The 17,534-nt window shown below is 41.7% G+C and overlaps 1 protein-coding gene across 11 annotated transcripts in view; it reads left to right on the forward strand.

Annotated features, from left to right (window-relative positions):
* The window catches only part of nedd4l (NEDD4 like E3 ubiquitin protein ligase), a 64,708-nt gene extending 51,323 nt beyond the window's left edge, over window positions 1–13,385 (forward strand). For 7 of the 11 annotated variants that reach the window (XM_035390301.1, XM_035390303.1, XM_035390295.1 and 4 more), the window contains 15 exons: window positions 1,010–1,024; window positions 1,597–1,651; window positions 1,945–2,003; window positions 2,102–2,167; window positions 2,549–2,778; window positions 5,658–5,779; window positions 6,125–6,195; window positions 6,373–6,468; window positions 6,762–6,835; window positions 7,129–7,189; window positions 7,547–7,606; window positions 8,377–8,484; window positions 10,569–10,665; window positions 11,052–11,124; window positions 11,539–13,385. In XM_035390301.1, the coding sequence (XP_035246192.1) occupies window positions 1,010–1,024; window positions 1,597–1,651; window positions 1,945–2,003; window positions 2,102–2,167; window positions 2,549–2,778; window positions 5,658–5,779; window positions 6,125–6,195; window positions 6,373–6,468; window positions 6,762–6,835; window positions 7,129–7,189; window positions 7,547–7,606; window positions 8,377–8,484; window positions 10,569–10,665; window positions 11,052–11,124; window positions 11,539–11,641 (1,290 nt within the window). In that variant the 3' untranslated portion in view covers window positions 11,642–13,385. The remainder of the gene's footprint in view (window positions 1–1,009; window positions 1,025–1,596; window positions 1,652–1,944; window positions 2,004–2,101; window positions 2,168–2,548; window positions 2,779–5,657; window positions 5,780–6,124; window positions 6,196–6,372; window positions 6,469–6,761; window positions 6,836–7,128; window positions 7,190–7,546; window positions 7,607–8,376; window positions 8,485–10,568; window positions 10,666–11,051; window positions 11,125–11,538) is intronic. The other 4 variants (XM_035390304.1, XM_035390305.1, XM_035390306.1 and 1 more) reach the window with 1 other exon arrangement.
* Window positions 13,386–17,534: the final 4,149 nt, after the last annotated feature.

A 17,534-nucleotide genomic window follows, 5' to 3' on the forward strand; every position in this document is an offset into this window, starting at 1 on the left:
TCCTGAGACTGTATAGATCAGTTTGGTAACAGCAGAATTGCAAATTATTATGTATGTGGTATATGTTCTGACCTTCAACAAGCGGCAGTAAAATTGCTCAAGAAGCCTGCTAGGAGGTTAGCTTCAGTGCAGCGTGCATCAGGGTTTATGTATGAAATCCAAAATGAAGCTCATGAATTGAAGGCCTGCTGTATGGCTTTAATGAAATCTGAGCTCAGTTACTTTCCCTGTTAGTACTGTGATAAATTCAGATTAGTGTAATTTGATTAGAATCCTCAGTATATCTCTTATCGGCTTGGAGCCCAGGCCTTCCTGCACAGTCATTTAGAGGCCACTGAAAGACCACTGCCGTGCGTCTGTAACCTGTATGTGGAACACCATTCTGACTAAAATGTCCGGATACCAGCATCACCAGCGGGAAGCCAATGCCATACAGTTATGAGAGTAGCTAACTGCTGTACATCCCTGTTAATACCAGTGAGAGCTGGACAAAAGTTATATAATACCTTTAACTTTTCATCTTGTTTGTATTTATAATGTGTATTACTAGATTGCTTTACCAAAGGTATTACTTTTTTTAACCTGTGTCATGTTCTCATGTAATTGGCAAAAAATACATTTTACTGCAATAACTTGCATCAGCATTTTCATAGGTAAAAACATTTTAATGGATTGAAAACCCCTTTTAAAAGTAATATAACTTCAACAAATAATTTGCTGAAATTTGCAAAAAAACTGTCAACTTTAAGTCAAATTTAAGTAAACTGCCTAATATAGAGACAGATGCACAACGTGCAGGTATATTTATAGAATTTCATCAATATTTCTTTCAATGCACAACACATATTTATGACTTCGTTAATGTTTTTTTCAATGCACAGCACAGATGTGTAGAACTTTATGAGTCTTTTTTTCTGAGGCATAGAGGAGTCTCATGGGCCAGTGGTGTTTTAGTCTTTTTTTTTGTTTCTCCTTGTTCTCTCCATGGCTCTGGGATGTCTTTTGGCAGAACCTGCTAGAGGAGGTTGGTGCCCAATGCAAGCGCAGCCTCCCTCTCCCCCTGTGCCTGTCCCACTGTCTGCAGACTGCACTCTCATAACTGGCATGGATTTTGTCCCATCGCTCTCCCCGCCCACCCGCCTTCCCCGTCCCCACCCGCTCGGCCCCCTCACCACACACTGTCCTGTGGCCCTTGGGTTTTTTTTTTGTTAATGAGACCCCTGTGATGAAAAGCGGTCAGCCTGCGGGCCCTGCGTTGGCCCCGCCCAGGGGTGTGGCCTGCCGTGTCAGAGTGTACGCGGCTTGCTGTGTGCTGCATGCGAGTGGAACCCCCTCCCCCGAAACCCCCGGCCCCTCCCCCTTTAGGAGCGGTGCCTCTCGCTGAGAGCTTTGCCGTCGGCTGGGACCGTTCCATCTGTCCCGGTCTGACGGGGGTGGGGGGGCGGGGGCAGGGGACTCACTGTGGCCTGGACTAACCTGTGGGTTGTGCGGTTGTGAACATGTCCATGGCTCCCGTGGCTGCTGTGGCTGTGTCCTTGTGTCGCCTCTGGGCCGCAGTCACAGAACTCGTTTTCTTCCCCTCTCTGTGACCTGCAGCCTGGCTGGGAGGAGCGCGTGCATGCGGACGGGCGGACATTTTACATCGACCACAGTAAGAGCTCGCTGCCTACCCAGCACTCCCCCCTGATTCAGTGCAGCATGGTCCTCTCCACCTCTGCTACTTTATACGCCGACTCATTCCAACCGTATATACCTTTGGAAAGGGTTTGTTAAAGACTGTAAGAGATTAAAAATTCAGGCTAGGATTCTGTGGAAGCAGAATCGATCAAGTGCAGCTTTTCTCTTTGAATGACTGTATTCCCCTGAAGCAGCAGTGGGAATGGATGGGTCTGAAGGTGCCCCAGTATGAAGTGCTGCGCCCATTTGCTTTATTTCTCATTCCAGACACTAAAAACACGCAGTGGGAGGACCCTCGTCTCCAGAGCCCAGCCATCACCGGGCCTGTAAGTGCTTTCCCAGCCTGCACTGCTTCCTCAAAGCACCCAGAAGACCAGACACTGACCCTCTGCCACCTCTGCTCCAATTATTTTTCTGTTTGTAGGCTGTGCCATATTCCAGAGAATTCAAGCAGAAATACGACTACTTCAGGAAAAAATTGAAGAAACCGGTAAGAATTTATGCCATGGGTTTTCGGTCACCGGGTAAAAGTGTGTGTGTGTGTGTGTGTGTGTGTGTTTGTGCACGTGCGCATGCCTGAGTGCCTACAGTACGTGCGTGCGTGCATGGATTTATTGTGAGATGTTACAATATCAGGATGTTCCTTTTCAGTTTATTTTCAGTATGTGCTATTTCTGTAAGATTAATCACATTTGGGATTATTCATAGGAGCGGCCATTTCTTTCTATGGTGGCTTTCAGCAGAATGCACCTCCTCCTCAGTGATGATAGTTGATATTGCCACACCCATGTTGAGAGCGCATTCTAGTGACCGGTCAGCCTGCACCTGTGGTGCTGGTGTCTCTGACGCGACCCGTCCCTCTGCGGTCCAGGCGGACATCCCCAACAGGTTCGAGATGAAGCTGCACAGGAACAACATCTTCGAGGAGTCGTATCGACGCATCATGTCACTCAAGAGGCCCGACATCCTGAAGGCCCGCCTCTGGATAGAGTTTGAGTCCGAAAAGGGGCTGGACTATGGGGGCGTGGCCCGCGAGTGGTTCTTCCTGCTGTCTAAGGAGATGTTCAACCCTTATTACGGCCTCTTCGAGTACTCAGCCACGTGAGTGGGGGGGAGAGGTGCTGGGGGGGGGGGGGCACTATTGTTTTCTCTCCTATAATATCTGTAATGCGTCTGCCTTATTCCATATAAGGTTGCCACTGCTATTTAAATCATTTTTAGGCAACAAAAAAAGGCAGATTATTTCATGAATATTTGGTGTTCTGTGACCTCACTGAGTTTCTCCTTCTTTGACTTTGTTTCTCGTGAGTGACTGAGCTCATGCACTCTGTGTGTGGGTCCTCCTCTCACACCGACAGCCTACGCACTCCTGAGCCAATTTTAGATCATCTGCGTTGGGTGCGTCCTTCGCGTGCTTCATTCAGATGACGCTTTTGCTCAGAATTGCCCGTAATGATGGACTGATGGTCCATCTGTGGCAGGATTACTGGCCCAGTCATTGTGCAAAGCGAGAGGGAGGATGAGTGGAAACACAGAGAAATGACAGGGGCTGATCACATGTGCTGATGCTGATGTGGGAAGCCGGACGTTGGTTTTCTCAAAAGTAAACGCAGGGTGGCACTAATGGACTTCCAGAGGAATGACTGCTTATTACTCACCCATAAAGTCTTTCTGCATCTTAACCCCTTCGCGCAGATGCCAAATCTGGCCAATCCTCACCCATTTAGGGGGTGTTCTATTTAAGGCTTTATAACTCCAGATGTGTGCATCACAGAGACTTGGAAATTGACCTAAATGATGCAAGACACTTACTATACTAGATTATACCGGTAGAAATAAAGTGCCACAAATGCAATTATTTTGGCAAAAATGAATTTCTTCTGGTTTAAGACAGATCATTGATATCGCATTGTGACACACTGTGGTACACATACCTAAATATGTAATCATTCTCTCCGATCCTGCTGATGAGCAGTAATATTAAGAGGAGAAAACCAGTAAGATCAGAGGCAATAGACAAATATCTTTTGGTATCTAGCAAAATAGACCATTGTAAAATTACATAACAACTACAGGTAAAGCTAGAGAGAAACCAGTTCTGGCTACAGGGAAACAGCAGCTATGATCTGCTGGTCTAAAAGGACGTGCATCTGCCTCCACAATCTTTCTGGTGCAGTGCTGATGGTGCTTGGCCCACTGGAGCCTTTTCCTCTTGTTCACAGCACATAGCATAGCTTTTTCACAGATACACAGTGGTTCTCAAGCTCGTATGTGCCCTTTAATGGCTTCTTCATTCTTCACACCTGTGGGTAGTTGCGAGGATCCGTGCTGATCATGTGACACAGGTGTGCGCAAATGTGGCTGTCTGAGCCTTTGTACGCTTCCCTGAATAAGCCTGCCCATATCGCAGCCTGTGGTTCATCACCAACATGGCAGATTTTAAGAGGCTGATGAATGAGCTGATGAAGAACAGACACACAGGGGGGTGATCCTTTTTTAACTGGATGTGGAACATGGCACAGACCTGTCGTTAGACCTTGTTGTTGTACAGGCATGTCTCTCGTTGTAGCTACGGGTCGATGTCCGGGCAGTCGAGCAGTACGAAAGCTAACAGTACCTTAGCGGACCTTGCGTCCTCATCCATTAGCTAGCAGCGCCCTGGCTATTCTTGAGAAAATGAGTTGGATTTAAGCTGGCGTTTGAGCCGTTACATTTCAGATACGCTTAGCTAGGAGTTAAACTGTGCACACAGTGGTCGCTTTGGATCTGACTGGGTAACACCAAGCTAGCGGATTACATGAAACAGTTTTGTCAGAAGCAGTGCTAGCAGGTTCTCTCATTGCACACTGGTCCCTGTGAGTTTGGTGTGGGCCTTGTTAGACATTCCTGTATATTAGCCTTTCCTGCTAGTCCTGAACGCATTAGGTCTCATGTTAAAGCAAGCGCGTTGCCTCCTGTTACATTTGGCAGTGCCAGGCCAGCAGGTCTCATTGTTCAGGTCTCGGTGCCAGTGTCCAGTACCCACGCTCATTAACTTTTCATTTGCATTCTTCCTCCGTCATGGGAGATTGTGTTGCGAGACTCAGGTTACCGCTGTGCCAGTATTGAAAATAAATACTAATCTGCTTTCACACTAATGCGGTCACAAGCTCTTCCTCCCATTCAGACCTGCTTCCTGGGTAGTAATGATTTAGAGGGGTGTAAGGCCGTGTTACAGGGTTCATGTAAGGGAAATGCTGACCCTTAGTGGCAATGCTTTTTTTATTTTGGGGTGGGACCATGAGAAATAAAAACAACAAAACAATATGAAGTGTGACATTTATGTGTCATTGCATTAGTGCAGTTGTTGTTAAAGTCCAGCCAGTTCTGATTAGTGGCGTTTTTCTGATTATAGTGCTTTTACTATTGGCTTGTTTAGCTTTCCCCATTAACGTTTCCTTAGCGTCTTCTTTAAATAGTGTGTATGTTTAAATTGTGTTTCTTGCTGTAGCTGTGCTCATTTAGCCATATTAATGCTCTAGTCTAAGAGCATGCACTAATAAAGAGGTCTGCTTAATAAATATATGTGATGTCATGAGATAATACACTGTCATCATGTTGGCCGTGCATGCGTTTGTGTTTATACTTCGCAGAGTTGATTCAGTGCTCTGTGCTTAAGGGTACAAATGTGCTGTTAACATTTAATGAGGTCACAAGCTCAGGGCCCCAATCAAACCCAGATTACTCATAATTGAATAGACTGGGATCCTTCCCAACAGACATGCTGTTGGCGGGAAAGCTGGGTAGGTGGCAGGAGGCAAAATGCCATTTGGGGGAAAATGTATTAAAATAACAGAAATGTGTAAATAAAAAATAATTTAAAAAAGAGAAAATAAGGCCTTCACCAGCATTGTGCATAAGAGACCTGAACTGCACAGCTATAGGAAGTGACCTCATGAAAGACCTCTCTATTCATGCTGTCTTTTTATTTCCCCCTGTAGAGACAATTACACCTTACAGATCAACCCCAACTCTGGGCTCTGTAATGAAGACCACCTGTCCTACTTCAAGTTTATTGGACGCGTGGCTGGGATGGCCGTGTTTCATGGGAAGCTGTTGGACGGTAGGCTACTGAACTCAACTGCTGAACCGCCCACTTGTTCTCTTATGTGGTTCTCACCCTGTGAATGCGCGTAAGCTGATGGTCTGATTCTCTACATAACAAAGAGGCTTTATTAACCTGCTCCAGTTCGTCTCATTCAGTTACTCACGGAGTGCCACAGGTGTGGGTCCTCTCCATCCCTTAGCTCATAAAGAAGTGTCACATCCCTCGACATCCATTAACTGTAATTACACCTGCAGGAGAAACGTGAAATTGAACATGAAATGGTTGTCTTGTTTGGGTGCGTGTTTGATGTGTTCGGTCTCCTGACTCTGACTCACTCTGAATGCCATTGTTTCACTGCAGGCTTCTTCATCAGACCCTTCTACAAGATGATGCTGGGTAAACAGATCACACTGATGGACATGGAGTCTGTGGTGAGTGAATGCGCAGGTCATGTTATGTAGAGAATTCATTAACGGAGTAGCCATTACGAAGCTTTGGAATCAGTGTTTCATCCTGCAGTAAGATGCAAGGAGTTATGGGAGTGCTTTAGGATTCATATGCTTGATCTGTTGAGTCTGATTGTGGTGTGTTTCTCTTCTGTTGCTCAGGACAGTGAATACTACAACTCCCTGAAGTGGATCCTGGAGAACGACCCCACGGAACTGGACCTGCGCTTCTGCATCGACGAGGACAACTTCGGCCAGGTGCGGAGACACCCTACCCCCTCCCCCCTCGCCCCCCCCACAACCCCCCCCCCCCCCCTTCACCCCCCCACCCCCCCGCTGCGAGTTTGCTCATCCCCCCGCAGTCTGACACACAATGAGGCCAATGGCTCTTACAGACGAGTAGAGATTCTATACGTAATGGTAAAATATAGACTTACTAGTGCACATCCCATCCCTTTGATCACTGCTGTAGATTTTCATTTTAAGTGTGTTTGTGTGTGCCAGTATTTGCCTCACAGGACTGATGCTGTACTTCCATTTATTTCCTTCAGACATATCAGGTGGATCTGAAACCCAGTGGCTCGGACATGGTCGTCACAAACGACAACAAAAAGGAATATATCGAGTAAGTAAGGGGTTAATTCATTTAAATGAAAATTCCTTGAAGGGATGGGTCACTTTCAGGGCTGAACCTGTAATATCAAAAAACCCAGGAAATGAACTGTTCCTTTTTGTCATTTTTAGAAAATTCAAATTCCAATGAGAAGGCACTAGTGTCTAACGTTATTTATGTGCAAAATATGATGTATATATAACTCAAAATATTGAGTTAATGGGCATTTATGAGAAAGTTTGCTCAGGATATGTTTCATATAAATACACACTGATTCCCTATTGTCTTTTTGTACCTTTCTACAGCCTCGTTATTCAGTGGAGGTTTGTTAACAGGGTCCAGAAGCAAATGAATGCCTTTTTGGAGGTAAGTGAAACATTGCAGTGATGGTTTTAAAAAAAAAGAAGCAGTTATAATTTTGGCCACTAGGTGGCAGACGGGCATTAGATTTTTGGTGGTGTTTTGCTCCATCTGTTAGTATTGTACGTCAGTATCACCAACCAACACCCATGAATATAGGATCATTTGCGACATAATTTTTTTTCTTTTTGTTCTGCCGTTAGGGAATACAACAGAGAATTTTGTTTATTCCGGTCTCTTAGTATAGTAAATATTCTGTTTTTCAGTATGTCTGGGGCACTTTGCTATCTGCTTAACAACAGAAATCAGGTTTCAAATGATAATGTATAATATAATCATCTAATTTTATCTTTGTGTTTGCAGGGATTCACTGAACTCATTCTCATCGACCTGATAAAGATATTTGATGAAAATGAGCTAGAGGTATTGTTCACTTATCCGGCAGTTTTTGCTTTTCAGCATATGGTATTGTGAATCACATGAATTTTGAGATTGAATTTAGCTGCAAGGGTTTCCAATTTGTATTTTCATAATAGTTTGTCCATAAGAGAGTCTGCCTTTATCTTTCTCTTATTATTTGTGCTATTATTCCAGTCATTTTTGATGACTCAGCTTTGAACATTACTCCAATTATGAAGCAAAGCGTGTTTATGATTTATATTAGTGTGCCCGGGTCAGGAGCTGTTCAGTTTCTGTTTAAACAGGAACACAGTCACAGAACAATCACTTAATTAATGGCCAGGGTTAGTTTAACCTTCGCATTCCTGGTGTAATCTCAAGCTGGGGCAGATAAAACACACCTCTCACAAGTTCTGTGATGGCAGAGGAAGGCATTACTCATGCAGTCCGGGCCAGACTCTGGAGCAGTCAGTCTCTGGGGTCTGAATGCAAACAACTATAGTTTTCCCCTGTTCGTCAACATTTATTTAGGTCATTTGACAATTGGTGAGGTCAGAACGGCCACCTCATCAATAGATAATGAGTCCATAGATTTTTTGATGTTCATGTGAATGTCTGTGGGTGCACTGCCGTTTCATGAAACATTGGAGTGGCCCTTCACTGAGGGGCAAAGAAAAGCCTGAAATGCTGAAAAGCCTGAGATAGGGAATGTGTGGAGGTGCGATTCACATGAAAAGGTAGCGGCTTTAGCTCTGGCTCACGGTGAGGTGAGTCATGTTCCGTGCAATCCTCAGCTGCTGATGTGTGGTCTGGGTGACGTGGACGTGAACGACTGGAGACAGCACACCGTCTACAAGAACGGCTACTGCCCCAATCACCCAGTCATCCAGTGGTTCTGGAAGGTAAGCCTGTTCAGCTGCTGTCCCAGACCTAACCCCTGTGCTTGGCACAGCATCACATGTTAAGGTCACCATTAACGTTTTCCAAGAAGCGTTCCTGTTGCATTACTGGTTTAATGTTGAGTCTGTGAGGACTTATTTGCTTTATGAGTGTGTTTAAGTGCCTCTCTGATCTCTGAGGAGAGATTACAGAGAATACAAAGACTTAAAGGGCACAGAGGGCGGCTCTATGAAAATATTTATTTCAGCGTGTACTCAACTGTTTTGGTCAATTGTCTTGAATTTAATTGGATCGGGTTTACACCTGGGTAACTTCACTGTGGCCATCAATTTTCAGCACATCACACGTACCGCAATGAATTCCTGCACATCACATGTACCACAATGAATTGTATAAAAAATAAATTAGTAAGTGAAACTGAGGTAAAGCTATTTGTTGCATTTTCTTGGCTTCAAATAGTTACAGTTCCATGAATCATAACATCAAATTTGAATTCTTGTTAAGCCCCATTTCATAAAGAGATCCACCCAAATAATAATGACATAGTCATCTTGAGTACCTAAGGTTTGCTGCGAGCCTGTAGTCAAGTGTGGTTGCCTGCTTAATGTAGGGTATGACCAAATTCTGTTTGGCTTGTTTCCTCTACCCTGGTTTAGTCAGCTGCTGCAACCATTTTGTTATCAAATTTGGAGTCTACAATTCCATCAGTTCATTGTTTTTTTCTGTTAGCTTACATGAATTATCAAATTTAACAAACACCTTTATCTAGCTAGCTAGAGGAATGATTTATTGAATGACCGCAGTATAAATTCACAACTTTCTCTAGGTACAAACAATAAGTGCAGTAGTACTCTAAATGCATAGGTTTTTGAGCCAGTCCAGATTTTACTTGAAGCTAGGAAGTGGGTGCCACCTGTTGGCAGCTTCCCGTCACTACAAGAATGGCTCAAACTTACCTGCTATCGTAAAAAGAACAACCCCCTAAAAAAGGAAGCTGTCATCACAAATGCTATTTCTATCTCTGAAGTCACTTTCTAGCCATGAGGTAACACTGATCTTTCTTGAAAGAAGTACCCTTAGACTCTGTATTCAATTTGTCTCAGAAAACCTTTAAGCTGAAGAATGAGAAGGATTTACATTACTTGTTCTTTTGATTTTGTGCTATGGTAATTGTGGCTGTCTTTTTTGTATTTAAAACTTTGTACACAATTGACGACAAAAAAGGAGTTCTTGTTTTATTTGATCTGACACTGACATTTGTTTAATTGTAATGCATTTGAAGCTATTTCCTTGCTATATTTACTGAAGACATGCTTCTGAAATTGTATTTTCTTTGTATAAATGCATGAACTTTCCTTAATGTGCTCTCCTATGAAATCGGTTTTTGCTTTAACAAACAAAATACCACTTTGGCTTATAATCATCCTTTTTTTGGGCCACTGTAGAATAGATGGTTGGAGATCAAAGTCTGTTTGATGTAACACGCATGTTTACTCTGATGAAAGAGTTGTAGAGGTAGCAGTGGCCCTGGTTATCAGCTGTCTGGAGCCAGGCTAACTTTCATCACTCAGGGTCAGATTTGCTGATACATGGAGCTGGCTCAAACACGCTCATCCATCCACAGAACCACTGTTATATATATATATATAATAGTATTTCATAAAAATGTATTTATCTGCTGGAGATAATTTTATTGCTAGGAAACAATCTTGCCTGCAATTTTTGTAGTATCCATTTAGTTGGATGTATGTTTGCCAATAACCGCTGAGCTCCTAGTATGACCTTGAGATAGAGGTCCTGCATTCACCATTTTTAAATGCAGATTGGTGCGGACATCCATTCTGCAATCCTAACACCCTGTAGAAAACTTGCCTGTCTGCTCAACAGTATGGATGTCACTAGAACAATGTTCTAGGAGCTGTAAAATATGCAGTAATGAAAAGAAACTGCATCCACTCTATTGAACAAAAATGGAATATATAACGGATGTTGCCGGAACTGAAGCCGTTTAAGAGTAATTCTGAAGGGTACTCAGTGTTTCTCAGTTTGGTCTCCTCAGAGGCTCGTTTGCGTCTCGTCCCGGCAGGCGGTCCTCCTGATGGATGCGGAGAAGCGAATCCGGCTCCTCCAGTTTGTCACCGGGACGTCGCGCGTGCCCATGAACGGCTTTGCAGAGCTGTACGGTGAGGAAGCAGCCCTCTGTGAGCTTATTTCCGCACGTATTCAACGCTGACATTACCGAGTCAGACCTGGAAGTACCAAGCAGCTGTATCCAGCCTATGCACAACTCTGCTGTTCTTTTATGCAGCGTAATACCAGGCTTCATTCAATATGTGAGTTAATTGAATTTCTGTGTGCCAGCCGGAGCAGACCTTCAGCGGTCGTACAGAATGGGAACTTTTTTTCCCAGCAGTTAAATGTCTTGCGGTGACTGAGTTTTCTCTTTAGGATCTGTGTTTACCATGTCCCTGTGTGTATGGGATGTGAAGCAGTGCGCATGAAGTTGCATAACAGTAGAGACGATGTTTTTAAGTTGGGTGATCAGCGTTTCTGTGTGTTCAATTCCCAGGATCCAATGGGCCGCAGTTGTTTACCATTGAACAGTGGGGGACGCCCGACAAACTCCCTCGAGCTCACACTTGGTACGTAGGTGACCTGCAGTCCAGCAGGGTATAGCATTTTGATGTCACTGCGGTTTAGATATTGCTAGTTATTTAGCCAAAGAGCTGGTCACTTACATTTGTAATTGTTTTCTTCTCTTTAAATTTTCTAGGTGAATCGCAGAATTTGCTAAAATAACCAAAGAACTGTTGTTGCTTTTGATTGGCTAGTGAGCAGAACGATTCACACATTCATTACTCTGTGAAATTACATGGAAATGTGCCTTAAAGCAGAGGCAATTGCAGAAGGAATTGCCTTATACTCAGTTAACATTTTGAATAGATATGCTCCCACAACCCTCTTTTTCTGTAGTACCCCATTTGTTAAAATGGGTTTACCCCCAGAGAGGTACACTTTAACTTTTCAGTGGTCTGTTGACGTTTTTTTACCCTCAGCTTCAATCGACTGGACCTCCCCACGTACGACTCGTTTGACGATCTCCGTGAGAAGCTGCTGATGGCCGTGGAGAACGCACAAGGCTTTGAGGGCGTTGACTAAGGCCCGCCCACGGACACACAGTTACCACATGCTGCCATTTTCTTCCTTCGAGCCACTGCAACCACAGATATGTTTATATATGCACGTATATGTACACATATATGTTGCCGTGGACTTTAGGACGACCGTGTAGGGACTTAAATCAGTGAGCAGTGTCTTCTATGTCCGTTTCACTCTGCGTGGGAAACAGAAGGAAGAGAGAGAATTCCCTGTTTTTATCAGTGATGCCACGACTTACGAGGAACCCCTGAAACATTTCAGTAACTCCTTTATTTATACTGTGCTGTTTAAGGCATGGCCTTGAAACTGTTTTGCATTCTTTATTATCTGCGATAAAAGGGATTATAATCACTTTTACAAATATTGTATTACACCACCCGATTACCTTAGGAAGGATAGCAGATCACTGATGATATAACGGAGTTCGTCCTCATGATGCAAAATTCCTATCAAAAAGGCATCTACACTGGTGTAGTTTTTCCACAGTGTTTTTTTAAATCTTCTTTTGCAAGTCAAGAAGGAACAGGATGTTCGTAATCATTTCTAGGTATTTTTTTTGTTATGTTACGCTGCGCAAATTGCATTTGTACCAGTTAACATGTTGTCCTGTGTTTCAAAAAAATTATTTTGTGTATCTAAAGACATAACTCCATCAACAGAAAATGAAAAATCCATATCTTCATTTTTCAATTGAGTAGCATGGTTATTGAAGTGCTAATGACAACAGCATGAACACAGCTGCAGTGAATACACAATTAAACGTGTATTCTCCTTTAAAAAAAAATCCTCAGAGGAGAAAATGGAAAGTAGAATTTCTTCGCTGGAAGGGTATATGACATTTCTTTTATAAATATTATGCTTCTCTCAGTTTGTAATACTGTAAATTAATTTCTTAAAGCATTTTGAATTTATTTCATTTTACATGTACTGCATCTAACAGAAGTATTAATGAGTGAAACATGAAAAAAGAAGTCGTGTAAGAAAGCGGTGAGTGTCATTATTTTAGCAGTGTTAGGAGCAGGTTCTTATAAACTGAGTTGTTTTTCTTTTTTTTTTCCTCCCCACTAATCCCCAAGGGCACTTTATGAATCACAAGTTCATGTCGACTGTCTTTTGTCTCCATTATTAACTTGAATGTGATTTTTTTTTCTTCTCGAGAGCGCTCGTTTGCCTAGTGCAATATCTGTGGTCTGTAAATCTGGCTGCTGCTAATGTATAAATTCACAGTTGTGGAGCCGAGACTTCCTGCTGCCATTCCTCACTTCCCTCACACTCGTTTCTTTGTCCAGCTTTCCTCACACCCGTGGCCATCTTGGCTCAAGAAAAAATTTGAGATTCTTTATTTCTTTTTTAAGGGGGTGTTCTTTTTTATTAACAGGTTTGTTTAATTCCACAGCTCCACCAGACCTTGCAATTTAATATAACTTGGGTCAGATTAAACTCAAATGTTGAACTCCATTCGCCTGATGGTTTTATCATTGTGCCAAATGGATGTTGATCCTTGTTCAGACATTGTGTATTGCATTGTGATTAATATCCCAAGCTCTGGCTATTCTTCCTGCTCTGGGAATGGGATAGCACGTAACAATACAGATGTGTTGAAGGTTTTTAGTTTGTCTTTTCTTCATGTATAGAAAGGTACAGTAGATGCCTTCAAATCCTACTGGTTCTTCCCAGTAACAGTCGTAAAACATTAACGATCAAGAGCGCATGGTGTAAAATAAAGAGATGGTCAAAAACAAATGAGTTGATGGTGAAATGGCTTTTATGTTCCTCACTGTTCTTAGTGTCTCCATCTGTAGTATGGATCAGTTTCAGGAGTTGGTGATACAGTCATGCTAAAAAGAAGAAAGATAATTTACCGTTCTTTGACCTCTTCAGAAAGACTTCCAGAGAAATTCCTCATAATGAAGTACTGAAACTGTGGTTTGCTAATTCTCCCCTAGTTGCACAGCTCCTGACTGTAGAATGAAATAAGATTTTGAATTAATGGATATGATGGACATTGGGGAAATCAGAAATAAATGGAAGACAACTTTTCTTAATTGAAAAGTTGATTTTACTTGTGACTGTAATCAAGTACAGTATATATCTTCTGAAGTGTAAGTTGCTTTTCCTGTGTGTGTGAGCAATGTGTGAGACTGATTTGTAATTCAGAATTAATCATGCTTGGTACCAGTATATACTATGGACCTGTGGACCAAATTACAAGATGGCTGTATTGGCAAGCAGTGGACAACTGGTTTGTATATGCTAATATGATATTACATGTAGATATACAGCAGAGGTGAGTTGGGGCGTTCATTATCCTACTTTGCTAAATTGGAGGTAGTGTAAATACTATGGTCATATAAAAGTCATGTTCAGCCTGCTCATATGTTTCCAAATGCTCATGTGTTCTTGCATTTTGCTTGTCTTTTCTCACTTCATTGTGTAAATTTAAATTTCATTTGCCCTGCAGTCCTCCAGGTAATTCTGCTTTGTAATCATAGATGTGTATATACAGTGCCCTCCATAATGTGTGGATGAAGTCATATTTTTTTTCTTGATTTGGCTATGAACGACCCCCCCATGAGTATTTGCTAAGAAGTACCTTAAAGAGCCTGCAGAGTTCTGGAAAAAGGTTTTTTAGATGAATGAGACCAAGATTCACTTGTATCAACAGTAATGGCAGGAGAAAATTGTGGAGGCCAAAAGGAACTGCCTAAGTTCCAAAACATTCTGCGTCACATGTGAAAAGTGGTGGGGTGTTATGGTTTGGGCACGTATTTGCTGCCACTTGATGATGTAATTGCTGATAGCAGCAGGATGAATTCTGAAGTGTACAGAAACATCTGCTGAAGTTCAAGCAAACACCAGTGACCCCAAACATACTGCTAAAGCAACAAAGGATTTTTTCAAAGCCAAAAATTTGAAAACTCTTGACTGGCCAAGTCAGTCATGCGATCCGAATCCAATTGAACTTGTGGTTTGTATGCTGATGAGAGAACTTAAGGCAGCTAAACTAGCAGGAGCTGAAGATGGCTGCAGTACAGGCCTGACAGAGCAGCACCGAGAAGATACTCAGTAACTGGTGATGTCTATGGGTCACAGATTTCAAGCAGTTATTGCATGCAAAAGATATGCAACAAAAATACTAAACATGACTATTTTCATTTTCAAAACATTGATATGTACCAAACATTATAGGGGCCTGAAATTCACTTTAGGCATGTGATAATTGTTTGATTACAAATATAAAATTGAGGAGTACAGAACCAAATCTTTTTCTCAGACATTACGAAAGGCACTGTAGGAACATCATAGAGGCAAAAAATGTCTACGTACAGTGATAGTGATCATTATCACCATTCTGTTACATAGTGATCAGCTTGGACCAACTTGAGGAACTGCATCTGAAGAATCATTGCAAAACAACAGCTAGTAGCTAAAAAGAAAATGGGTAACTGAAGATGAGAATCAGCCTCAGACGGTTTCATTTCTGTTTTATTGTCAATTGCGTATTCATCACAGTTATAAATGTAAACCTTTGGTTTAAGTTGGAGTGCAGTGAAGAGAGTTGTCAATCAGCCTGAACTAAATTTTAAAAGATGAGTCCACCTGACGTGATTGAATTTGCTACTCTGGTGTTTTGATGTATTGTAGATGGTGTGCCTGATGTCATTCAAGCCCAGTGAAATGTCTTGCATACATTATAAAAACAAGTTTTTTTATTTTAGTTTTTAGGCTATTAGCTGTATTTTCAGAAAAAACTAGTGAAATTTAATATTTAATGATTTGATATCGATCCATATTGGCTACAGCATGTGCAGGTAAGATATTTGCCATATACAGTAGATTCTGAATCAGTAAATACAAATTCACTCCAATAACTGCTTCTGGCAAACTGCTTCTGGCAGAATAATTCTGTATTATAAAACAATGTATTTTTTGTCCATTATGATCTGAAATAATTAAATGCACAATTCCAATAGACTCAAAAGCTATCCAAAAGCTGTGGTCTGTCTTCAGCATTGAGGACGCAGCACACGGCCCTGCAGTGATTAAATGGCATTCAATGTGCTCATTGGATTCGTTTCTGAAAGCTGTTGCCACGGTCACCGAAGCAGTATGTCAGCAAGGAACGCAGTGGCGGTGGCCTGGTATTGCATGGCCAGAGTATAAGGGCAAGGTGAAGGTTGTTGCTGTAATCAAACTGTGTGTTTTGCCTGAGGGAGGGGGAAATGGGGCCACAAGGAGCTTCCATTTTGGATCTATTATAATAGATAATTTATCTTTCCTTTGGGATGTGGGCTGTGAGTGTGCAAGGCTTGACTCTCAGAGGAGAGCTCGATGGGCATTTCAATCAGGTGAATCGCACGTGGGTCTTGGTGCATAATAGCACACTAATTAAAGTTATATGTTTATCCTTAAACAAGTTCCCTGAAATGTTTAGGCTTCTGCAGTAGGATCCGTACCCACAGCTACATTTTTCTTATTCCTGGGCACATTCAGATGGTTCCCTTTAATATGTGCCTTAACTAGTGTGGTGAAATGCCAATCCGGTGACCCAAAACAACTGAAACAGCAAATGTGGTTGTGGTGATTTAAAAATAAAAGTGTAGGCCATGCTTGTCCTTAGAAAATTCATTCTTAAAATATTTATATATATATATATATATAATTGTCTCATTAAACTTAATTAGCCTTCCTGTTAGAGTTTATGTAGATTTAATATGAATGTTATCCAGCATGCTCTCTTAAGGGTGAGATTTGGAATTTGCATTTCTATTCAGTCAGCTATATTAGTGCAAGAAATAACAGCTACAGCACACATATTTCATTTTCATATTCTCACATATTTACGTATCTATGTTCAGGCGCACCCTCGTCACTCAAGCAACCCCATTCTAAATGTGTCCTACATCTCATCATTAAATCAACCAAATTTTATATTTCAGCTTTCTCAAAAATTTCCCTCTGGTCATTTCAGCTACAGTGGATCCTGACTTCAAGGTTTTTTTGGCATTGGTGCCAACTTGTTAAAGAAGTGGGTAGTTAATGTGCCTAGAAAAATGAGAAACCTCTTTCATTTATGATATAAAAGGTGTACTGAATAATATAATGTAAATATTGTTTTACGGAAGCAATATAACCATATTTATTATGTGTAAATATGCATATCAAGATCCATTTACAAAATATACAATGACAGGGTGTATTTTTGCTGCTGCCATTTTAGGGGCTTTGAAATACAGATATTTTAACTGTGTGTGGTAAGTATTATTTTTGCACTTTCTAATTATTGTGTCCCAATTTATTGTGCCATTTAGTTGGCAAATATGATACATATTACATGGATGTGTGTTGTTCCCATTGATACTTTTGGTTTCAGGATAGAATAGGTTACATTCTGGGATGTGTCCTCCAGAATTGATTGAATATCTAAATGTGCGCCCGCTTGTTGCCATTAAAACAAAGTCAGACAGGGCAATGGAAATGATTGTCAAGCAAATAATATCACTTAAAATCTACATTTTCCAAGGTTTGGAATGAAACTGCAATTTGTACATGAAAAGGTCCAAAAGCAGAGAGCAAAATTATTACATTTAGACCCGGATAAGCAAACAGCCTGCTATCAAAAACAATATCCAAAGTCTGATTTCTTCTGGATGAAGTGGAATTTCTTCATTTACCCCTCTTCACAAAGAGACAAATGAAGTCCCATGTTTCTCTTGCGTCCACTGGTAGAGCAGACACAAGTACTGATAAAGGTTTGTGGTTATGATTGTGGTTTATGGGATATACTATGTTAAGTGTCAGTGTTATTTTTTTTTTTTTACCCCTCTGGAAACATTTAAATCCGTTGTGATCTCATTTCCTCGCTGGGACTGAGGGTTTCCTCCACAGTCTC

Source organism: Anguilla anguilla, chromosome 14 (genome assembly GCF_013347855.1).
Source record: "Anguilla anguilla isolate fAngAng1 chromosome 14, fAngAng1.pri, whole genome shotgun sequence".
Taxonomy (NCBI): Eukaryota; Metazoa; Chordata; class Actinopteri; order Anguilliformes; family Anguillidae; genus Anguilla; species Anguilla anguilla.